The 25,103-nt window shown below is 43.6% G+C and overlaps 1 protein-coding gene across 1 annotated transcript; it reads left to right on the top strand.

Moving 5' to 3' along the window:
• Nucleotides 1-336: 336 nt before the first annotated feature.
• Nucleotides 337-24,244, top strand: OSTM1 (osteoclastogenesis associated transmembrane protein 1). Its single transcript, XM_044290630.1, has 6 exons — nucleotides 337-815; nucleotides 5,599-5,707; nucleotides 6,694-6,791; nucleotides 10,488-10,622; nucleotides 20,013-20,178; nucleotides 22,796-24,244. Exons 1-6 carry the CDS (start codon nucleotides 471-473, stop codon nucleotides 22,849-22,851), a joined length of 909 nt encoding a protein of 302 aa, XP_044146565.1. The 5' UTR covers nucleotides 337-470; the 3' UTR covers nucleotides 22,852-24,244.
• Nucleotides 24,245-25,103: the final 859 nt, after the last annotated feature.

Here is a 25,103-nt window from a genome sequence, read left to right as displayed (position 1 = left end):
GCCCCTGAAATGATGTGCTCCCCTCAGCCGCCGTGAAATGATGCGCTCCCCTCAGCAACCCTGAAATGATACGCTCTCCTCCACGGCTCTGAAATGATGCGCTCTCCTCAGGGGCCCCTGAAATGATGCGCTCCCCTCAGGGGCCCTGAAATGATGCGCTCCCCCTCAGCAGCCCTGAAATGATACGCTCCCCTCCACGGCTCTGAAATGATGCGCTCCCCTCCCCTGAGTCGCCTCAGCATGACTGAAATGATGCTCTCCACACATCATTTCAGTGAGTGGAGCCAGATGCGGCAGTGAAAGAGTTAGCCTCGAGAAGCCCCGCCCCTGTGCACACGGAAGTGCTGTGTGACTGTGTGTGCTGGGAGCAGGGTGAGTAGGATCTAGTGTGTGCTGCCTGTGTCGCGTCTGTATGTGATCGCAGTGTGCACACTGCCCTACTCCATACTCGCTACCCACCAGTCTGCACCATGATTGCAGGCTTCCTGTTGAAGTGCCTGCTGCTGGCTGCAGGGTGTGCGGGCACGGAATGGTTACTGGAGGACACACAAGGGCCAGCAGACTCTGACCTTATACCCAGGGCCCTATGGACACAGCAGCTTTCTCTGTCTCTGGTGCCAGCTTACTCCCTGGCCCCTGATGCTGCTCCGGACCCCGCAGAGTGTGCCCTGCTTCTACATGAATTTGCTAACAACAGTGCCACCCTCAGCAACTGCTTGGTGAGCATGGCAAGGCCGGTGCGGCTGTGCCAATACTGCTACAAGGAGTATGTCCAGCTGAAAGGGACCATGAGCAAGATCGGAAATCCTCTCCAGGTGTGTGGGAAACGTCTTATGTCTTCTGTAAACGTATATAGTTATATATGCAACCTGTATAGGGTTTATACTGGTTAAACGCCCTAATTGAGGAAATTAAAGGGGTTCTCCGCTACCCCAAACATGTTTGAGAGCACCACCCAACCCAGAATCCAATGTAGGTGACCCCCAAATACCTCGTTTTTCTTGCGCTGTCACCATGGAGGCCCGTTTCTTTACTAGTAGTGATGAGCGAACTTCTGTTTTCAAACAGGTTTGGGTTATCTAAGAATTCCGGTATGGATAACTTATGGTCCGTGGTAGCGGAATCCATAACGGAATTCTTGGACTTTCACACTTGCGTTTTTCTTTTCCGGCATAGAGTTCCGTCACAGGGGCTCTATACCGGAAAAGAACTGATCAGGTATATCCCCATGCATTCTGAATGGAGAGCAATCCGTTCAGTTTGCATCAGGATGTCTTCAGTTCAGTCGTTTTGACAGATCAGGCAAAAGAGAACACCGCAGCATGCTACGGCCATGCCTGAACGCATTAATTTTTTCCCATAGGAATGTATTAGCGCCGGATCCGGCATTCAGAATGCCGGATCCGGCGTTCCGGCATGCGCATGCGCAGATCGGTAAAATTGAGAAAAAATGTACAAGACGGATCCGTCGGTCCGCATGACAAGCGGAGAGACGGATCCGTCCTTGCAATGCATTTGTGAGACGGAATCCGGATCCGTCTCACAAATGCTTTCAGTCAGCGGAAGATCGGCGGATCCGGCGGCCAGTTCCGACGACGGAAGTGCCTGCCGGATCACACTGCCGCAAGTGTGAAAGTAGCCTAACCTGAACCTTGTACGCCGAACTTGAAAACAGAAGTCCGCTCATCCCTACTTAATAGCTGATGTGTGGTTTCTGCCCATTCCTATCAGTGTTCTGGCGCTTGCGCAGTACAGCACTATGGCTTTGGTTTCTAGCCTGCGCTGGGACACCATAGTGGGAAGATAAAATGGCGCTTGTGAGCTGTGGAAGCTCTGCTTCTCCTCTGGGCCTTCTGTCAGTGATGATGACGCCCAAACGTTGCCCGGGCAGGACGAGAATCCCCATAGGTATGTATGGGCATGTCAATGGAGGAGACTTTGGGACAGTAAGTCTATTACATAGTCTTCTGGTTACTGCCATGGTTTATTTTGAGAATTTATCCTGGAAAACCCCCTTTAAGCCTCTGGTAGACCGTGGATTTGGTGGAAGATTTTCAGTGTGGACTGTGATTTGAGATGGTCTGTACAATGTAAGTGAATGGAGTCATGAGCACACAGGGGAGTCCTGGTCCGCCCCTTATTTCAGGTAACAGTGCTTGTGGCTTTAGGGGATGTTGTGAATTTCAACCATTCAATCATTGCACCAGTAAACACATAGGATTGGGGGGGTATGCTTGCTGGTAAGTTGCTGCATGTGGCTTTTTTTATATTTTGCATAGATCAAAGGTAGAGTCCAGCACTTAGTTTTTTACTGGAGCCATAATGGGATTAGGAATACTAATATGTTCAGTGCAGAGGTGAAGGACAACGTGGTATGGCTGCCTCCACTTCCCCTTTTTGTATGACACTGTGAAGATTTCACACCGGACTCCATGATAAATGATTTTGCAGGTGCCCGACTTACCAGGTGGCAATTAAAGGTTTTTTTCAAGATATTTTACTTGATGACATCCTGGCACCGCCAGTCGATCAGCTGTTTGAGAAGGCATCGGCGCCTGTGGCCTTCTCTCTGCTCACCAAGTACAGCGCTGAACGTTGTACTAATATTAAGGCTACTTTCACACTTGTGTTTGGTGCGGATCCATCATGGATCTGTACATACGGATCTGTTGAGATAATACAACCGCATGCATCCGTTTGTATTATCTTTGACATAGCCAAAGCGGATCCGTCTTGAAACACCATTGAAAGTCAATGGAGGACGGATCCGTTTTGCATTGTGTCAGTAAAAAACGGATCCGTCCCCATTGACTTACATTGTGTCAGGATGGATCCGTTTGCCTCTGCGGACACCAAAACGCTGCAAGCAGCCTGCAGAACAGAATGGAGACGGAACGGAGGCAAACTGATGCATTCTGAGCGGATCCTTTTCCATTCAGAATGCATTAGGGCAAAACTGATCCGTTTTGGGCCGCTTGTAAGAGCCCTGAACGGATCTCAATAAAGGAAATCCAAAACGCTAGTGTGAAAGTAGCCTTAGTCCCAAGGGCGGTTTTATGCCGTGTCCGGCAGTAAGGGGTGTTGGGGGCCATGCTGGGACTCCAGCCCCGGCAAATTTGCTACCGTTTTCACCTGGAAACAGACGTAAATGTTAGTTAAAAACTATGCCAGCCAGGGACTGGTGTCGTTTTTCCGGCAGCAAAAGGCTGGTGTAAGAAGCCGATCTTAGTAAATGTGCCTCAATGTGCACTGTGGCTTATTACTGCAGGTGGGTTGGTAGTCCTTGCAACCCAGCACTTTCACACCTTGGGGGTCTGTTATCATTTTTACGCCTTTTTTGATATCCCTCTGTACCTTGTGTCTCTCAGTGGGAAGATGAGATGACGTATTAGGGAATTGCTGTTTATGCAGTTCCCTAATTTTTCTTTTATGTTAGGCTACTTTCACACTGCCGTTTCTGGGTCCGCCTGTGAGATCCGTTTCAGGGCTCTCACAAGCGGCCCCAAACGGATCAGTTCAGCCCCAATGCATTCTGAATGGATAAGGATCCGCTCAGAATGCATCAGTTTGCCTCCGTTCAGCCTCCATTCCTCTCTGGAGGCGGACACCAAAACACTGCTTGCAGCCAAACGGATCCGTCCTGACTTACAATGCAAGTCAATGGGGACGGATCCGTTTACATTGACACAATATGGTGCAATTGTAAACAGATCCGTTTGACTTAGACTTTTTTTTTTGACAGAGTAATGAAGACTGATCCGTTCTGAACAGATACAAGCGTTTGCATTATAGGAGCGGATCCGTCTGTGCAGATACCAGATGGATCCGTACCTAACGCAGGTGTGAAAGTAGCCCTAGTTTCAAAGATGAAACTTTACTGCACGTGTAAAGGCGATATTAGGTTATGTTCAGATGTCGGACTTTTGGTGCAAGTTTCAGCAGGGATTTGGTGGTGAATCTAGGCTGAAACTGCCTCCCATTGTTTTCAGCGGGAAGTCACGCCACAGTTAATGCGGTTGATGGTTCTTGCGTTTTCAAGATTGAGCCAAGAATATACAGGTCCATTCTTGGCGCGGTTACTGCACGGTCCCCTCACAAAGTTGCCGAAGTAGCCTGTTCGCGGTTTAGCTCCAGTCAATTGAGCTAAACCTAGCACTCGTCTGCATGAAAACCTGCGTCAGAAACCGCATAAGTTTTGGCCCTGGGACAAAATCCTCCATGTGAACCTACCCTTAAAGGGGTATTCCGGTTGTCGGAAGTTATCCCCGATCTACAGGATAAGGGATAACAATTAGATCGGTGGGGTCCTACCGTTTGGACCCGCATTGATCACGAGAATGGGGGGGGGTGTACCCCCTCTGAAATGAACAAAGCGTCCAGTCTCGCATGCTCGCGGCCACTCGATTTATCTCTATGGGAATTCCGGTGATAGCCGAGCGCTTTACTCTATCTTCGGAACTCTCGTAGAAATGACACACGTATGTGCGACCGACCTCTCTGTTCAATTCAGGGAGGCTGCAGCGGGTACAGACCCCCCCCGTAATCTAATAGTTATTCCCTATCTATAACTTCTAACAACCGGAATACCCCTTTAAGGCCTATAAATGTCAAACGTAGAGGCACACAGTGCAGAAATCCGCTCTGAATGGCTGCCATGTAAATGCAAAATTTCTGTCCATGCAGGGCAGATGTTCACACAATGGCAGCTGTTTGATGGGAGCCAGACCTGCCTTCAGCTGATCACTGTGATTATATTAGCTGCTCTGTAACATAAAGACAACTCCTGTCCTTATGTCCTATTAGGACATGTCCTTATTCCCCCACTATGGCCCAGAATAGAGCAGCACCCCCTCTGTCGGACCCAAGATGCCCATCTATTCCATGGACAACCGTTGCTACAATGCTGGGGAAATGTGTGACTGATCGTGGCGGGCATTGGCAAAATGGCTGTTTGCTGCTTTGACTCCTCTCTGCAAGGGGTTGTCTCATCAGACCCAGGTCCTCATCTTCTCTGCTGCTGAAGCAGTGACGTCATGTTGATACCACACGTGGTGGCTGCAGCCAGTCACTATCCTCAGTGGTACATGGCACTAGACCACTTAAGCATGTGATTGGCTGCAGCAGTCACACGTGGTATATGGGCACATCATGTAAACATAACGGCACTGGGAGTGGTGGCATTGGAGCATAACATCCCATCCCATTCTAACCATGAAGCATTCACGTGCTGACGACATAGCTGTAACCATGACGTGGCTTTCTAGCTCTGACAACTTTACATGAAGCAGTTTTTTTTTTGCTTTTTTTTCTTGGAACTCCATTTTCCTGTGAGCAGACAGAAGTGAGGAAGATGAGTAATACAAGTGGCTATTGATGTTCTGCAATATTCCAGTACATCACACGGGACATTGTTCCCTTCCTCTATAGCATGTGACCTAGAGACGCTCCACATTCCTGGGGTTATAATGGCACTGTGTCTTGGGGAGAGGTTTTAAAATATAAATGAAACCTAATACAATTTATACAGCAAATTAGGATTTGTCTATTGTTCCCCACTTCACGTATGAAAAGTTTCTCATCGCTGCCTGTCATTTGCAGAATAGCACAGTCAGCTGTTCCACAGTACTGCTGCGATCCGATCGGGTCCAAGTCATTCTTGCGCTTAGTGATTCCTTTGATCAGTTGTGGACGGACTCAAGGTGTGATAGTAAGTACGGTCTGTAAAGTCTGTGTGTAAGGCTGGGGCTACCTGGCCATCTTGTACGTGACCAAGGATCTCAGTGTAGCAGTGCAGCCCTTAGAAGTGAATGGGGTAGCAGCACCACTTGCAGGTTGCCGCGACCACAACTACAGAACCTACCTGGATTTTTTGCAATTCTGGGGTCGCAGTGGTGGCAAGTGTGGTGCTGCTACCCCATTCATTTCTAAGGGCTACACTGCGATCAGTCAATTTTTGTCATAATATTAAGCGATCATATTTAGTGATCATAAGTATTTCCACTTTCACTTTGTGCCGGTCATCTAATAAACCTTATCTCTAAATTACTAAAAGGTCATAAACACTTATTTAAAGGGGTTCTCCTGGCTTTTTATATTATGACCTATCCTCAGGATAGGTCATCAATATCAGATCGCCGGGGGTCCGACACCTGGCACCCCCGCCGTTCAGCTGTATGAAGGGAAGGCGCGCGTGTGCCGGCTCCCTTCTCTCTTTCTGCTCACGCTTTGCCTTCATACAGAAGATCGGTGGGGGTGTCGGACCTATCCTGACGATAGGTCATCAATATTAAAAGCCAAGAGAACCCCTTTAAGCCACATTCTTATCAAGATAAGAATTGAACTACAATGAGCGTTTAGGAGGTCTGAGATCAGAGATAAGGAGCCGTCAGCTGAGCTGCCTGATGGAACAGAGTGAAAATTCAGATGCTACTACAGAGTCTCAAAGCTGCACAGACAAAGGAGCTCAACATTTTTAATAAAGACCAATTTAAAAAAATATATTTTGTAGCTCAAAATGAGTGAAATGCAATCATAAAAATTCCCCCAAAGATGTACATAGCCTTTAATTTAGGCAGCTGAGTTAAGGAACACACTATACCTTCTATGATTTGCAGTGTAGTGAAATATATATTTTTTTATTTGTTTTTACTCCCTTACAGTAATAATTATTTAATATGTGGCTATCTTTCACAGATTGCTTACAGAAGAACCGCACAGGGATATTAAACAGCACCTCTGAATTCATGGATTCATTTGACAGCTTGATCCAGTGCTTCAACAATAGAACGAGGGTAACTCGTTTTACTTTGTTTTAGTCGGCTGATTTGGTGTGATATACTTGTTTATATGTCATAAGATTGTCAGTGTTACTGTATATGTGACTTAAAGAGGACCTGTCACCGCTCCTGACCTGCCTGTTTTATGCTTCATGCATTCCCCATGTAATAACAATTCTGGAACATCTTTTCTTATGTCTCTATTAGTGATGAGCGAATCGACTTCGGATGAAACATCCAAAGTCGATTCACATAAAACTTTGTTCTAATACTCCTGCTCCGTACAGTACTAGAATGTATTGGCTCCGATTAGCCGAAGTTATTGCTTCACGAAGTATCGTGAGACTTCTTCATAAATTAATTTGTACTGTAGAAAACCATTTCCCGAACTCTGGTTTGGTACCAAGTGGTACCTTGTTTCATCCGAAGTCGATTCGCTCACCCCTAGTCTCTGTTATGCCATTCCTTTATTATTTCTACTAAAAGTTATGAATGAATTGCTATTAGCCTTCAGTAAGGGTACAGAGGGGAGGTAACCAGGTTGGGGGGGGGGGGTGACTCTATCCAATCAGTGCTGCCATATTAATAACTTCTAGTGCAAATAATAGAAGAATGGGACAACATACAGACATAAGAATAGATGTTCCAGAATTGTTATTACACGGGGAATGCACAAAGCTATTAAAAATAGGCAGGTCTGGAGCGGTGAAAGGTCCTCTTTAACCGCCTAACGCAGGATCGCGGTCCGGAGACGGCTGTCTCAGGCAGAGTCACGTGTTGGTGCGTCATCTCGCGAGACGCGAGATTTCCTGTGAACGCGCGCACACAGGATCGGCAGGTAAGCAAGTGAATCTACAGCCTGCCAGCGGCGATCGTTCGCTGGCAGGCTGTAGATGCGATTTTTTTATTTTATTTTTTTAACCCCTAACAGGTATATTAGACGCTGTTTTGATAACAGCGTCCAATATACCTGCTACCTGGTCCTCTGGTGGTCCCTTTTGCTTGGATCGACCACCAGAGGACACAGGTAGCTCTGTAAAGTAGCACCAAGCACCACACTACACTACACCCCCCCCCTGTCACTTATTAACCCCCTGATCACCCCATATAGCCTCCCTGATCACCCACTTGTCATTGATCACCCCCCTGTAAGGCTTCATTCAGACGTCCGTATGTGTTTTACGGATCCATGGATCGGATCCGCAAAACACATACGGACGTCTGAATGGAGCATTACAGGGGGGTAATCAATGACAGGGGGGTGATCACCCCATATACACTCCCTGATCACCCCCCTGTAAGGCTCCATTCAGACATCCGTATGTGTTTTGCGGATCCGATCCGTGGATCCGCAAAACACATACGGACCTCTGAATGGAGCCTTACAGGGGGGTGATCAGGGAATCTATATGGGGTGATCACCCCCCTGCAAGGCTCCATTCAGACGTCCGTATGTGTTTTGCTGATCCGCAAAACACGGACACCGCGGATCCGCAAAACACGGACACCGTGGATCCGCAAAACACATACGGACGTCTGAATGGAGCCTTACAGGGGGGTGATCAATAACAGGGTGGTGATCACCCCATATAGACTCCCTGATCACCCCCCTGTCATTGATCACCCCCCTGTAAGGCTCCATTCAGACATTTTTTTGGCACAAGTTAGCGGAAATTTATTTATTTTTTTATTTTTCTTACAAAGTCTCATATTCCACTAACTTGTGTCAAAAAATAAAATCTCACATGAACTCACCATACCCCTCACGGAATCCAAATGCGTAAAAATTTTTTGACATTTATATTCCAGACTTCTTCTCACGCTTTAGGGCCCCTAAAATGCCAGGGCAGTATAAATACCCCACATGTGACCCCATTTCGGAAAGAAGACACCCCAAGGTATTCCATGATGGGCATAGTGAGTTCATGGAAGTTTTTATTTTTTGTCACAAGTTGGAATATGAGACTTTGTAAGAAAAAAAAATAAAAAATAAAAATCATCATTATCCGCTAACTTGTGACAAAAAATAAAAACATTCTAGGAACTCGCCATGCTCCTCATTGAATACCTTGGGGTGTCTTCTTTCCAAAATGGGGTCACATGTGGGGTATTTATACTGCCCTGGCATTTTAGGGGCTCTAAAGCGTGAGATGAAGTCTGGGATCCAAATGTCTAAAAATGCCCTCCTAAAAGAAATTTGGGCCCCTTTGCGCATCTAGGCTGCAAAAAAGTGTCACACGTGGTATCGCCGTACTCAGGAGAAGTTGGACAATGTGTTTTGGGGTGTCATTTTACATATACCCATGCTGGGTGAGAGAAATATCTTGGTCAAATGCCAACTTTGTATAGAAAAATGGGAAAAGTTGTCTTTTGCCGAGATATTTCTCTCACCCAGCATGGGTATATGTAAAATGACACCCCAAAACACATTGCCCAACTTCTTCTGAGTACGGCGATACCACATGTGTGACACTTTTTTGCAGCCTATGTGGGCAAAGGGGCCCACATTCCAAAGGGCACCTTTAGGATTTCACAGGGCATTTTTTTACACATTTTGATTTCAAACTACTTCTCACACATTAGGGCCCCTAAAATGCCAGGGCAGTATAAATACAGCACAAGTGACCCCATTTTGTAAAGAAGACACCTCAAGGTATTCCGTGAGGGGCATGGGGAGTTCCTAGAATTTTTTTATTTTTTGTCACAAGTTAGCGGAAAATGATGATATATATATATATTTTTTTTTTTCTTACAAAGTCTCATATTCCACTAACTTGTGACAAAAAATAAAAACTTCCATGCCCATCACGAAATACCTTGGGGTGTCTTCTTTACAAAATGGGGTCACTTGTGCGGTATTTATACTGCCCTGGCATTTTAGGGGCCCTAATGTGTGAGAAGTAGTTTGAAATCAAAATGTGTAAAAAATGCCCTGTGAAATCCTAAAGGTGCTCTTTGGAATGTGGGCCCCTTTGCCACCTAGGCTGCAAAAAAGTGCCACACATGTGGTATCGGGGTGTCATTTTACATATACCCATGCTGGGTGAGATAAATATCTCGGCAAAAGACAACTTTTCCCATTTTTTTTATACAAAAAATAAATTGAGAAAAAACGTTATATATAGATGTATTTTTTTTTTATGTTACAACTAAAAGTGAAAAATTTCATATTTTTTATTTTATTTTTGCAAAAATTTCAGTAAATTTCGATTACGGTAATAACAAAAAAAGTAAAAATGTCAGCAGCAATGAAATACCACCAAATGAAAGCTCTATTAGTGAGAAGAAAAGGAGGTAAAATTCATTTGGGTGGTAAGCTGCATGACCGAGCGATAAACTGTGAAAGTAGTGTAGTGCAGAATTGTAAAAAGTCTGGCCATTAAGGGTGTTTAAGCTAGGGGGGCTGAGGTGGTTAATGAGGCTTATATAGGAGTCCTCTCATGCATAACGGAAACGGGATGGATCCGTTTTGCAGCCCATAGACTTCTATTATGATGGAATGAATAACGGAATGCCTCTAAAGGCATTCAGTTATGCATTCCGTCATAGAATTGCGTTATGGTCCGTGGTAACGGATTCCATAATGCAATTCACCTTTTACCAGTAAATGAAGCTTGAACGAATTTCATAACCTGAAATTCGCTCATCTCTAGCTATAACTTTAGAATACATGTGGTGTTTATTAAATTGGGATTTTGTGTTTAATTGCAGGAACCTCCAATACCTTCACAAAACGGCAATTATTCAAGAGTGTGCCAAAGTTGTAACGAGAGCTACCGTCATCTGAGCAATTTGTACAGTGATATGGAGCAGGCAAGCACCTTATGTATTGACCTAGAAGATGCTGTAAGTTCCTATACTTCTATATATGTCGTGCAGTGCAAGTACCATGTTTACTGTGAAGATGAATGACATTTGTTGGTGCAGGGGACAGCCTGACTATAGTTTCCTCAATGGAATTAGTGACAGGAAGAACAGAAAAATGCTGCTTGTCCCCGTGATCAGCTTAATCTTCTGAATGTTTATTACTGCAGAAGTTAGGAGAGCAGCAGCTTAGTGTACATTATCGTACAGTGCCTTGATTTTTCTGTTTTGTAGCATTACAAGCTGGAATTAAATTTAGGCCTCTTGCACACAACCATATTTTCCGTTCATGTAGTGTCCACAATTTTTGCAGATCACACACATGGACCCAGTCATTTCTATATGGCCATGCACACATGTATTATTTTTGTGGATCTGCTTGGCCATTCCACAAATTATAGAACTTTTACAAGATAAAAAAGAAAAGAGAAATGGGCATAAGTATTACCTTCTTGAAAGTCACTACTTTCCTTTTCCTGTAACTACAGATGCAAGTCTCTTGTGGTATGTCACTATTAACTTAGCACATCTCGACACTGGTATTTTTGCCCGTTTTTCCAGGCAAAACTGTTCCAGAAAGTTAGATGAGTTGTGTTGTTGTACAGCATTTTCAAGGCATGGCACAGATTCTCATTTGGAGGTCTGGGCTTTGACTAGGCCATTCCAAGACGTTTAAATGTTTCCCCTTAAAAAGGTTTTCCAAGCTCCTGATCTTGATGAGCTATCCTCAGGACAGGGCATCAGTATTCAATTGGTGGGGTCCCAAACAATGCACTCCTAACCTATCAGCAGCTTCCTACAGCCTCCAGTGCTGTAGCTAGCACTTAAAATGGAGCTAGAAGCATGGCTCCATTAAAAAAATAGTGGCCGTGCCAGGTTCAACTCCCATTCAAGGTTGATTGATGGGGCTGTTGGGTGTCGACCCCTAACAATCAGATATATGTGCTAACATATACAGCCCCTGTTACAGGGAGAATACAGCCCCTGCAGGCTTTTACAAGGCTTTTGAGCATTACTGAAAAGTTGATCTGGATCTGCTAAGACCCAACAGCTCCTGCAGTTATCTGGCCCCCACCAACCACATGAATGCTATGACAGGGGCTACCATTTCCTGATCTATATATGCAGCAGCACGGATGGTAAAAAAAAAATAAAAAAAAAAGAACTTCCCTGCCTTCTCCACTGTAACAATTTGGACTTTTTGTTAGGTCTATTGAACAAAATCTAAATTGAAATCCATTTTAATTCCAGGTTGTAATGCAACAAAACAGTAAAAATACCAGTTGTTTTCAACTGCCTATGCATTGAGATATCTGTTTCACTGGGCTGATAGCCTGGCATCACAGTGATTCTGTCTATGGAAGCATGTGACAATATGATAGGTATCATGTCAGGATTTATTAACTAATGCACACAGTTTATACCTGAAGCATTTCTGATATAGTTTTTTTTTTTGAACATAATTTTTATTGTTTTCAGAAGAAAAAGAACAGGTAAGTGTCACATACAGAGCCCAAAATGTATGTTTTGTCTGCAGCATTAAGAATCATTATAAATCTTCTAATATACTCTGTATGGTGTCATCATTTTTAACATAATAATTAACAGAGCAGGTTATATAAACATTACTATAAGTAACATTGGGAGAATAGAGGAAAGGAAATGGATATAAAGGAGTAAGGGGGGGGGAGGGGGGGGAGTGACAAGGAGTGTTAAGTACATCTGAGCTTTACCTATCTGTTAGGACTGTGTTAAATTTGGAGTGAAGCCAACAATCCCATGCAAGTTTAAACTTGGCTCGTTTATTGGATATGGAAGCATTGAACATCTCACATAGACAGTTGTTATTAACAGCATTTATAATTTCCGCTAGTGGAGGGGGGTTTGGATTCTTCCAAAAGTAGGCAATTTTCATTCTAGTGGCCACAATTACATGAGTAACAACTACTCTAATAGTATGAGGAAATAAGTCTAAATCCACGGAGAGTAAGGCCTGAGCTATAGATAGTGAGATTGGGATATTACATATTTGAGTAAGGATACGATTAATTGAGTTCCAGACCGGTTTGATGTCTCCGCATTCCCACCATATGTGTTCCATGTCGGCTTCAGCTGCAGAACATCTCCAGCAGACATGGGATGATAGAGGGTACATCTTGGATAATCTGTAGGGTGTATAGTACCATTTATAAAGCATTTTCCTGGAGTTTTCAAGATGGTTAATACACTTAGAAGAAGCCCGTATAATAGAGAATGCAGTTTCCCATTGTTCTGAGGAAATCTTCAAGCTTAATTTTGATTCCCATTTATTTAGTAAAGGGGTCAGTGGTGAGTCCGATCTCTCCGCCATAAGGTGATAGCTGAGAGATAGGGCCTTGAGGGTACTTAGAGGGTTTCGTAAGATTCCCATTATTTTACAAGTGTCAGAGGAAGTGGGGAGGGTTACCCCAGACAAAAAATGTCTGATTTGTAAATACTTATAAAAATCTCTATGGGGAACCTTAAATTTTCCTGCCAGGTCTGTAAAGGAGTTTAAAGTCTTATTGGTGTAGAGTTGACTTAGGTTCTTAATCCCTAGGTCGGTCCAATTAGAGATCCTTAAGTGTGGGATACATCTCTCCAATGTCCCCAAGGGGATGTCTGTAAATGAGACATTAATAAGTTTTAGTTTTGTCGTCAATAGGATCCAGAGTTCAAAAGCGGCCTGAATTGTGGGACATAAATTTGGGATGCGAATGTTTCCCAATAGGGAGTTGGAGAAGAAAAATAATTGGGGGTTTTTAACACCCATGATATAGTTTTCGATTGTGACCCAGTGCTTGTTAGTCTGGTTTAACCAAGTGTATCTCAGTTGTTCTAAAATACACGCCCTATAGTACTTGATTATAGAGGGGCATCCCAGTCCTCCTTTGGCAATGGGTAGATACATTACATCTGCCTGAATCCTTGGTTTTTTATCTTGCCATACAAATTTAAGAAGTAGTGTTTGGATTTCTTTTAAGTTTTTTATGGGAATAGAGATTGGGAGGTTGCGGAATAGGTATAGTATTTGTGGGATGATGAACATTTTTAGGGCCGCTATTCTTCCCATCCAAGAAATTTCACAATTTTTCATTTTGTTTAGGTCCAATTTGATTTTTTCTTTTAGGATGTTATAGTTTACTGTTAGGAGATCAGAGAGTGATGGGGTTAGTTTAATTCCGAGGTAAGTGATATGTTCAGAATTCCATTTAAAGGGGAATTTAGATTTCAGCGAATTAAGGTCCGAAGCCTCTAGCCCTAGATTGAGGACTTGAGATTTAGCTACGTTCAAGCTATAGTATGAAATATAGCTAAAGGATTTTAATATTTGCATGACAATAGGCAGGGATGTTGTTGGATTGGTTAGTGCCAGTATTATGTCGTCTGCAAATAAACCAATTTTGTGGTTTGTTTCTCCAATTTTTATACCTGTTATTTGTGTATGGGTCCTGATACTTTCTGCTAGGGGTTCAATAGCAAGTGCGAAAATGATGGGAGATAGGGGGCACCCCTGCCTTGTTCCGTTGTTAATCCAGAACTGATTAGACAGCATTCCATTTATAAGGACATTAGCGGATGGTTTGGAGTATAATGCACTTATTGCTTTGTTAATTTGCCCATGTATGCCAAACTTAGCTAGGACTGCTCTCAAATACCCCCAATGCACTCGGTCAAATGCCTTCTCCGCATCTAGAGACAGAAGCAGAGAAGGCATCCGATTTGCCCTGGAAAAATAGATGAGGTCAATTATACGTCTGGTGCCATCTAGGGTCTGTCTTGACTTGACAAAACCCACTTGATCATGGTGGATAAGATGGGGAATAAGTAACGATAATCTATTGGCTAGTAGTTTTGAGTAAAGTTTGAGGTCGGCGTTCAAAAGGGAGATCGGACGGAAATTTTCTGGGACATCGGGAGATTTCCCTGGTTTGGGTATAGCTACAATAGTAGCTTGGAGCATTTCTTGAGGTATATTTCCGGTGGACAATATATGGGTAAATGTGTTTAAAAGGAAAGGAGATAAAATATTTCCAAAGGTTTTAAAATATTCATTGGATAGTCCATCCGGGCCTGTGGATTTATTACTTTTGGATGATTTTATAACGTGCAGTATTTCATTGATATCTATTGGTTTGTTGATCTGTTCTAGTTGTACTGGGGAGAGTTTGGGCAATGAAATATCCGCTAGGAATTTATCGATTAAATCCGGAGTTGGTTGCGGAGTTAGTTTGTGGTCTTTAAGATTGTATAGATTACAGTAGTAGTTGGCAAAAGTGTTAGCTATTCCTTGAGGGTTAATTACCTTTTCCTTATTGGAATTATATACATATGGTAGTTTTTTCCTATTTAATTGGGATTTGACTTTGTAGGCTAGTACTTTACTTGCTCTGTTTCCTTGCGCATAAAATTTCGCTTTTGACCGTCTCAAATTGTGTTCAAATGTATTTTGGTAGAGTTGGTAAAGTTCGAATCTTAGGTCTCTGAGTTGGTTACTAATAGTTTGGGAAGGATTTGCTTTGTTTAAAGTTTCTAACCGTATTATCTCTGCGCATAAATGTTCTGTACGTATGCGTTTTTGCTTTTTTATATAAGATGAAATACGAATGAGATGACCTCTTATGAAGGCTTTATGGGCGCACCATATTGTGGTGGGCTGGACGTCTGAAGTAGAGTTATGTTTAAAATATTCCAGGAGTGCTTCTGTAATTTGTGATTGAGTAGAAGGTAGGGATATTTGGTAGTTATTGATACGCCAAGGAATAAAAGAGCGATGGTTGAAACGTTCTGAAATTTGACAAGATATTGGGGCATGGTCGGACCATGTTATGGATCCTATATTAGAGGATGTGACATTTTGAAGAGTCCATTTGTCCACTAGTATCAAATCAATTCTTGAATATTGTTTGTGAGGATGAGAGTAAAAAGTATAGTCACGTTCTGATGCGTGTAGGACTCTCCATGTATCATATAAATCCTCAGATAGCAAGTATTGTGCAAATTGTGAGGGAGATTGAGAGGTGACATGGTTAGATTTCATTTCTGATATAGTATTGTGGTCCCTCAAATTACACAATATTTTCAACATACATTGTTGTTTTTTGAAACGTTGTAACTAAAGATGAGCAAATTTCATATTTTGACATTCGTTTACGCTTCGTTTAATGGTAAAAGGTGAATTACGTTATGGATTATGTTACCACGGACTATATTGCAATTCTATGACGGAATGCCTTTAGAGGCATTCCATTATTTATTCCGTCATAATAGATGGGGTGCAAAACGGATCAGTTCAGTTACCGTTTTGCAGGGGAGTCCTCTCTAGTAAAACCCCTGTTTCTCATCCGTCTCATTGGGGGACACGGGCATAGACCATGGGTATAGCTGTTGCCGCTAGGAGGCGGACACTAAGCACACAGTGTAAGCTCCTCCCTCTTCACCTATACCCTTCCTACAGGGACCAAGCTAATCAGTTTTTAGCTTAGTGTCTGTAGGAGGTAGACCTTCCTGTGTTGCAGGTCTGCCTATAGTGAACCCGCCAGTTTCCCGCTTGGCTAAACATACTACCCTGTTTATATGTAACACCACAACACCACACCACTAAAATATTAAATGACATCTTTATTCAAAATACATCTGTAAAATATTACAATGATACTCAATAAAAATTGGATCCCAGTAGGCGGCGGAACAATAGCAGCACAGATCACATGGTCAAAAGAACATAAGATAAGAAAAAGTCCACATGGGTTCAAATACATGATGAATATCAGTCCAACTTCATGTCTCCAATACACATGCCATCAAAGTTAGCAAGTCAAAATGGCTATGGGAGGTACTAAGATGAAAGCCCCCCACCACCTCATTTGATCCACAGGTAGACAAGAGTCAATCCTGTATATATAAGCCACAAATGAAATAGTCAGATGGCAGGTATGGCAGAGCATTAAATACATCACATGTCCCCTGGAGGAAGCTGAAGGGCGAAACGTGCGGTGGTGGTTCGATAGCACTGCGGTCTGTATTTATTTTGAATTGTCTCCCTTGTTTTTCATTTATCTCCTGTGATGTATTTAATGCTCTGACTATTGCATTTGTGGCTTATATATACAGGATTGACTCTTGTGGATTATATTAGGTGGTGAGTGGCTTTTATCTTGGTACCTCCCATAGCCATTTTAACTTGCTTACTTTGATGGCATGTGTATTGGAGACATGAAGTTGCAAGGAGGGACTGATATTCATCATGTATTTGAACCCGTGTGGATTTTTTCTTATCTTATGTTCTTTTGACCATGTGATCTGTGCTGCTATTGTTCTGCTGCCTACTGGCACATTGGGATACAATTTTGAGTATTATTATTATTATCATGTATTGTGAATCATTGTAATATTTTACAGATGTATTTTGAATAAAGATGTAATTTAATATTTATTAGTGGTGTGGTGTTAAATTTGATTGGGACCACACATTTGTTGTGTGATATTGGGTATATTGTTTTGTGAATTAAACATACTACCTTGCCAATGGCCGATATCAAAGATAAGAAGCGGAAGCGTTTGCAAAATCTGCCTTTGAAGCAGTGGGCACAGAACTACAGCCGGTGTTTGCCTATAAATGGGTGAGCAAGGCTATGGGAGAGTGGGCAAGTAATTTACGTCAGGGTCTCGACTGGGGAGTCCCCTCGGGGGAACTTGCAGATGTGGCCTTGCAGCTCTTACATGCCAGTGCATATATTTGTGAAGCATCTTTGGACGCGGTCAGGCTCGCTCGTCAGCCCTGTTGGTGGCTATTCGCTGTACCCTATGGCTCTCCTGCTGGGCGGCAGATAATGCTTCAAAGCGGACCATGACGGCCCTCCCCTTTACCGGCAGCCGACTTTTTGGTAAGCCTCTGGATGAGATCATTTTGGACGCTACAGGTGATAAGAGCACCCATTTACCACAGAACAGGGGGCGGTCTAATAAGGAAAAAGCGGAAGCCTTTTTTTGTGTCCCTTTTGAGGTTTTTCTGGCCCCAAGGGAGGGTCCGATAAGACTGCCACAGGCCAGAAGCGCAAGCCTTCCTTTAAGCCGCGGCCTTCCTGGCATTCCCGTCAACAGGGCTCCAAGTCCTTTAACCCTAAGAGCTCCGCTGCATGACGGGCGGCTCCCGGCGCCCTCCGTTCGTGTGGGTGGCCTGCTTCGTGTGTTTCGGCATGTTTGGCTGGCTCAGATGCGTGGGTGAGGGAGGTCATTGCAGAGGGCTTCAAGCTGGACTTCAAGTCCTTCCCTTCGTCCCGTTTTTTTTTTTTTTTTTTTTTCGGTTGTCCCCTCTGGCCTCTCCCGCAGCTGCAGATTCTTTTTTTCTGGCAATTCACACGCTGCTGCAGCAAGGTGTGATTGTTCCAGTTCCTGCGCAAGACCGGTTTCCGTGGTTTTACTCCAGTCTTTGTGGTTCCCAAAATAGAGGGGACTGTCCTTCCCGTTCTGGACCTCAAGGCACGCAACCGTTTCCTTCGCGTCCGCAGATTCCAGATGGAGTCACTGAGGTCGGTCATTGCGTCCATGGAACCGGGGGAGTACCTGTCCTCTATAGACATCAAGGACGCTTATCTTCACTTGCTAATATGTGTCAGTCATCAGAGGTTTCTCCGGTTCGCAGTGGGTCCATTTCACTACCAGTTTGTGGCCCTCCCGTTCGGCCTGGCCACGGCTCCCAGGGTCTTTATGTAGGTTCTGGCGGCAGTCATAGCCCTGCTCCATGACAGGGGGATCGTGGCGATCCTTACTTAGACGACATCCTGGTGAAGAGTCCGTCGTTCCAAGGGAAGGCAGACAGCCTGAGCATAGTCCTGGATACCCTGGAGCGCTTTGACTGGATTGTGAACAGACAGAAGTCTTGTCTTTATTCATCGCAGCGATTGACTTATCTGGGCATGGTACTGGACACTTGTCAGGCCAAGGTGTTCTTGCCTCCAGAAAAACTATCCGCTCTCCATCTTCAGATTCTCCCCTTGTTGCGGCCAGCTCCGGTTCCCATTCGTCGCTGCATGCAGGCTCTGGGGCACATAGTTTCTGGCTTCAAAGCAGTTCCCTATGCTCAGTTCCATACCAGAGCGCTTTGGCGGGCCATTCTGTGCAGCTGGGATTGCTCCCCAGCCTCCTTGGTTCGGCCAATGTGTCTCCTTGCCCCAGTGCATCGGGCCCTCAGATGGTGGATGGCCTCTCTGATGTTTCTCCCTCTCCGTTGGAGGGTGTTAACAATGAACGCAAGCCTCAGGGGTTGGGGGGTAGTGTTGGAAAATCTCTCGGTCCAGGGGGTATGGTCACGCGAGGAGCGCTCCCTTCCAATCAATGTTCTGAAGTTGAGGGTGATTCGGCTCTCTCTGCAACACTGGGCCGACCGTCTCGGGAGTTGTTAATTGTGGGTGCAGTCCGACAACTCCACAGCGGTGGCATGCATCAATAACCAGGGCAGCACCCGGTGCCTGACAGTCATGGAGGAGACGGCGCTGATTTTTATGGAGGAGACGTTGCCGATGTGGGCGGAGAAACGTGTTCCGGCGCTATCGGCAGTTCACATTCCAGGCGTAGACAACTGGATCGCGGACTGGATCAGCCGGAAGCGTCTCGATCCCGGCGAGTGGGCTCTTCACCCGCAGGGAGATCTGCGAGAGGTGGGGTCAGCCGGATGTGGATCTCATGGCCTCACGGTTCCACAACAAGGTTGAGGACTTCGTCGCACGGTCTAGGGACCCCAGGGCCCTGGCATGCAATGCACTGGTGATGCCATAGAGTCGGTTCACGTTTCCTTACGTGTTCCTGCCTCCTTTGCTCATTCCGCGGCTTCTCAGGAAAATCAGGTCCGAGGGGCTGCCTGTTATTCTCGTGGCCCCAGATTGGCCGCGTAGGGTTATTACTGAAGTGCATATGCTGATGGCTGTCTAGCAGTGCCCCCTACAGTACAGTGCTGTACTATATGCTCTATATTGCCTCTGTGCCAGGATGAGCTGCTCCTTTGGACATCAGGTGAGTTCAGCTTCTTTTTATTTTCTGATACACTGTGTACTATACAGGACCCTGAAGAAGAAAGTGATTTACAGCTTCCAGCATCTATGTCTGACCTTTTTAAGTACCGTAAGTCCTTGCTTTAACTGTAATATTTATTTGCTTATTTTTTTATTTTCATTTCTTTCCTATTTTGTGGCTGGTGTCCATTGTTAAGCTCCCAATACAATACGATATTTTCAAATGACAGCGGTCGTCCGAGAACCAATTAATATTGGAACTGGATGGAGCACTTTTTATGGATACAGTACAGTTTGTTCTTTCAGATGAACTAGTGGGCTAATCGTACATTTGTTCTTTCAGATGAACAGCACTCGCAAACTGTGGAGTAGAACTTTCAACTGCACGTTACCCTGTACTGATACTGTCCCGGTGATTGCAGTGTCAGCATTTATCCTATTCCTACCAGTGGTCTTTTATCTCAGCAGCTTCCTTCACTCGGAGCAAAAGAAGCGCAAGCTCATATTGCGTAAGTATTTCCTGCAGATGGAACGGAAACAGCAAAAACTTCTGGCTGTTTAATAAAAGCTGAGCTTCATTATTCTCTCCTCCCTATTATGTTTTATTTGCAGAGTAAGATAATACTGATTTCAGTTTTTCATGCTTTTGAATCCCTATGAAACCAATAGTTGTTTTTTATTATTATTATTATTACATTCACAACTACTAGTACTAGCATGATTACACGCTAACAATACATTATATTACACACGGAACGACTCACACAATTTCTGACCAGCTGAAAGGATTCATGTGACTTGGTCAGACTTCTTTTAAAGCTGTATTGGATCAGTTAGGTTCCCTCTTGGACGTTAGGCCAGCTGGTCACGGTGTTGGGCTGATGCTTGGCCAGAAGTTTGTGTTGTAGCATTAGGTATAATAAGTTATAATGCAGAGCGTGCTACCGTATATACATTACTGGAGAAGAGTCTAGTGGCATCCACCGCATGCGCAGTGTGCCAAGGCTTGTGTGCCTCACTTCACTACGCGTGTGCCACATGCTGTTAGACTCTTCTCTGGTTAAGTGCATACAGCACACACTATATTAGAAATTCTTTATGCTACAACAGAGACTTTTGGCAGGGAGTGTATTATCAGTATAACGATGTTTAAGTGACAAGTTCCCTTTAGGGTCCATTCACACGTCCGTTGTTTCTTTCCTGATCTGTTGCGTTTTTTGCGGAACAGATCTGGACCCGATCTGGACCCATTCCTTTTCAATGGGTCCTGAAAAAAAATCTGACATTGTGCTGTCCGTTTTTTTTCAGGACCCATTGAAAATGAATGGGTCCAGATCTGGTCCGCAAAAAACAGAACAGATCAGGAAAGAAACAACGGACGTGTGAATGGACCCTTAAGCTGTAAACTTTGGTTAGTAGGTGTTTTTAGAATTCTTGTATTGATTTTGTGGGACTTGCCATCCCACCACTATGAAACAAATGTATAACATGTGCTTTGTCTGATTGAATGTGTTGTTTTTTTTTTTATTTTTTTTTTTTTTGTTTTTTTTTCTTATGTAGACCCACTGTGTTACTGAACAGATTTGTCTTAGACATTGCTCTTAGAGTGACCCCACACACACACCTCCGCTGGTCTTCACCCTTTAACCCCTATACAGGGATCTGGACTCTTACCAGGCCATTACCTCTTGAAGTACTTTCTGTTCACTGACGCCAGACCCTGGCAGGTCAAGAGATGCCGGTGCTTGGCACCAAAGGGACAGACATGTGGGAGGGAGGTCGGAGGACATGCAGCGTTCAGGGCAGACAGAGTTTGTTCAATCCGATAAGCAGGCAGAAGGTCAGGATAGGTGACACAGGGTCAATACGAAAGTCAGGCAGGACAATGTCTGGCAGAGGTCGGAGACAGGAGGTCAAGACAATACAATAGTGCACCTACTTGGGACTACACAAGCTAACCACCTATTACATAGGCATCCTCCCATAGGGGAAGGCACCTTAAATAACCCAGGAAAGGCCATGCATACTGGCCATTTAAGAGCCAAGGAGAGTGAATGTGATCCCTATGAGAGCAGGGGGTAGGAGGCAGAAGCAGGAAGGCTAGTAGCCTGCAGAGCTACACACATTTAAGCGACTAACCCTGCTGGGCGGGAGCAGAAGTATCCCAGCAATCTGTGGGCACCAGCGGCACAGCTGTAGGAGTGAGTATTCTGGCGATTGTGCCCATGGGCACGGACCACTGGGTTTTAAAAATTTTTTTAATTGGGAGAACATTCATTCCAATGCTGACAACTAGAGAGAGTCCTGTTCACATGCTGCTTTCATTATAATTTAACTTGTCTGTTCATGCATTTCTTATAACTTCTGTTTCGAAGTTATAAGAAGTGCAAAAAAAAATTACTTGGCCTTAAAATCTCCATAGGTATGAATTTAAATGAGCTGGAAACATTTAATTGTCCAAAGGCGTTGTCCAAGTTAAATAAAAACCTGGATAGCAACAGTGAGTGGTCATACTTACCACTTTTCTCCCCTGCTGCTTCCAGCGTCATGCCCTAGTCCCGCAGCACTGACATCAACTTTCTGGCTGCAGCAGTGACATCCCGTGCACGCCAAGTCACTATGCAACCAGTCACAGACCTCAACAGTATATGGTACTTGACTGCTGAAGCCAGGGACGTCCAGAAAAAACGGACGTTGGCTGAGAGGATCAGAGCGCAACGCAGCAAACAGCAAGGGAGTAGAATGGAAAGTATGATTTATTTTGCTATTTTATTACATGCTGTTGCTGCCCAGGCTTTTATTTAACTCGGACAACCCCTTAAAGCATCTATCTAAATGTACACATTTGAATTGCCTTAGTGTTATATTTGTTTGTGTAGCTGGCAGGGAGTGCATCCACACAGCTATGGCATCAGTTTATCCCTTATGAAACTATTTAGGTTGGTGAGCCTACTGTAGGTGGGCACCACGCAAAAGACACATCACCTAACAGTCTAATGTCTGTGGCCTACTGTAGGATAAGAGGAACACATGAGATCAGTTTGTGTCTGTTACATAAACGTGTGGTCTGATATTTCTTGTCTGAAGTTTCTCAGTTATATTGAAATTTATATTCTTATATTTCAGCTAATAGATTTAAGTCCTCTGCCAATGAATCGAACATACAGGACAAGCAGAACTGAGCATGACTCGGAGAAGGATGGAGCATTTGCACTGGAAGACACGTACACTGTAGCTTTTCTGTAAACTGATGCATTCTATGCGAGACCTTAAGAAGATTACATTTTTCTTAGTCATGAGTGTCTCACACTAGGCCCTTTACTGCTGAGGGCATAGTGACTTATGTGAATTATGTAGATATATACAGATTTTTATGCCATTTTTTTTGTTTTTCTTGATGCTATTGACACACGAGTTGAATACGCTGATGTTACCTTTACCTTCTGCAGAGAAAAATGCAGATTGCTGTGGTTTACATGGTATAGGTCTGTGGCTAGTTATATACGGTACTATTTTTGGCGGACTATTTTTGGCGGGTCAAGACGATTTTTGTAGAACATGGAAACTATTTAATGCATATTGGGCTTGACAGTCCTCTGAGGTGTGTCCCATTTGGGCAGATGAAGATTGATCAAGTAGGAATTTAACCCATAAAATCCTTTGTGTTCCCAAGAGATAGTGCTCATGCACACAACCCGCAAGATACGGAGCACTTCCATGGTTTACCTTACATTAATTGGATTTTGGTTCATAAGACCCCTAAGCATTTTTTTACAACTGTAAGGTCAGCAATTTTATGACTGTAAGATAAGCAATTTAATGCTTTACTGCTGTGTTCCTCTTGTGATGCTGGCTTAGTATATCATTCCAGCGATGCATTCCTAGATTGGAGGTAAAGGTGGCAATAGCATCTTATTTGTACTTCTATGACAAGACTTTGAAACAAGGCAGTGAGATCATTGCAGGGGATGGAGGTTTGTGTTGACATCCACTCTGCTCCAATTTCAGCTCCGCTGGATTAGCTGGGCTGCTGCCTACCGTGCAAACTCTGAAAGTATTACCTTGATTTGGTGAATCATATGATTGAGAGCTGTTCAAAGCAATCTTTCATTTATGCTAATATAAGCTGGTTTACATCTGCCAAGTTACAGAATGACAGCTTTGATTCTGTAATCAGTGGCTTTTTGAGCACATTCATGCTAAGTAGGGCTGAAAGTCATTACTACAGGATAGGGCAGTTAAGAGCTTTAGTGGTGAAGCGGCTTTCATTTACTTTCCTGGCTTTGTAGCCAATTAAAATCATTCAAAAACGGCTTAGATTTCTGAGATTTTGCAAAAAAAATAAGTAATTTTCCAGTATTTTGAAGAAATTGTTATTTAGCTAAACTATTGTTATCTGCCTTGCTGTTAGGCTGTTATGCTATTCTTTATTTTTGTGTTAGTTTCATTTTTTTATATGTACAAAATATATATTTGTGACCACTACGCATATTCTTCTATTGTTATTTAAAACAAGAATGGTTTTAATAGTGTACAGGATATGTTGCACACAATAAAAATGGAGGAATCGCTGTTTCTGGGATTGTTTTATCTTACAAGCTACTGAAGATGCATGGTAAACAGAGTGTGCTAAATGCCTGGCTATGGCTGAGGTTCATTCTGTCATTTGTACTTAATTTCCACTTCACACTGGCAATGTCCATCTCTTATCTTGAATTCAGTGTAGTAAATGACAAGTACCGGTAATAAGAGCTTGCTGCCCCTGGACCAAGAGGGTCTTATACTTGAATGATTTAAAGGCTATAGACAACTTCAGGGGCAATTTTTATTGTTGCATTTTACTCATATTGGACCAAAAATATTTTTTTTCAATTGTCTTTATTAAAAAACAAAAACTATTGAAGTTTTTTTTTTTTTCTATGGCCTTTGCCTTCAGTATAGCTGCATACATCTTGCTTTCTGTTTTAACAATTGCTGACGACTCAATGTGTAGCCCTTATCTCTGAACTTTTGACAGCTCATAAACGTGCATTTGAAGGGGTTGCCTCACTTCATTAAGTGGCATTTATCATGTAGAGAAAGTTCATACAAGCCACTTATGTAGTATTATCTACAGGGTAGGCCATTTATATGGATACACCTTAATAAAATGGGAATGGTTGGTGATATTAACGTCCTGTTTGTGGCACATTAGTATATGTGAGAGGGGAAACTTTTCAAGATGGGTGGTGACCATGGAGGCCATTTTGAAGTCGGCCATTTTGAATCCAACTTTAGTTTTTTCAATAGGAAGAGGGTCACATAAAACTTATTGGGAATTTCACAAGAAAAACAATGGTGTGCTTGGTTTTAACGTAACTATATTCTTTCATGAGTTATTTACAAGTTTCTGACCACTTATAAAATGTGTTCAATGTGCTGCCCATTGTGTTGG

The sequence above is a fragment of the Bufo gargarizans genome, chromosome 4, assembly GCF_014858855.1.
Source record: "Bufo gargarizans isolate SCDJY-AF-19 chromosome 4, ASM1485885v1, whole genome shotgun sequence".
Classification (NCBI taxonomy): domain Eukaryota; kingdom Metazoa; phylum Chordata; class Amphibia; order Anura; family Bufonidae; genus Bufo; species Bufo gargarizans.
Note: the sequence above shows the minus strand (reverse complement) of the source record. Positions and strands in the feature narration are given on the sequence as shown.

What these genes read in the sequence shown, in the direction of transcription:
- OSTM1 (XM_044290630.1), top strand. Translation starts at nt 471, where the DNA reads ATGATTGCAGGCTTCCTGTTGAAGTGCCTGCTGCTGGCTGCAGGGTGT. An exon ending in GCTTCAACAATAGAACGAGG is followed by an intron (nt 6,792 to 10,487) that starts GTAACTCGTTTT and finishes GTTTAATTGCAG; the next exon opens with GAACCTCCAATACCTTCACA. An exon ending in GTATTGACCTAGAAGATGCT is followed by an intron (nt 10,623 to 20,012) that starts GTAAGTTCCTAT and finishes TTGTTCTTTCAG; the next exon opens with ATGAACAGCACTCGCAAACT.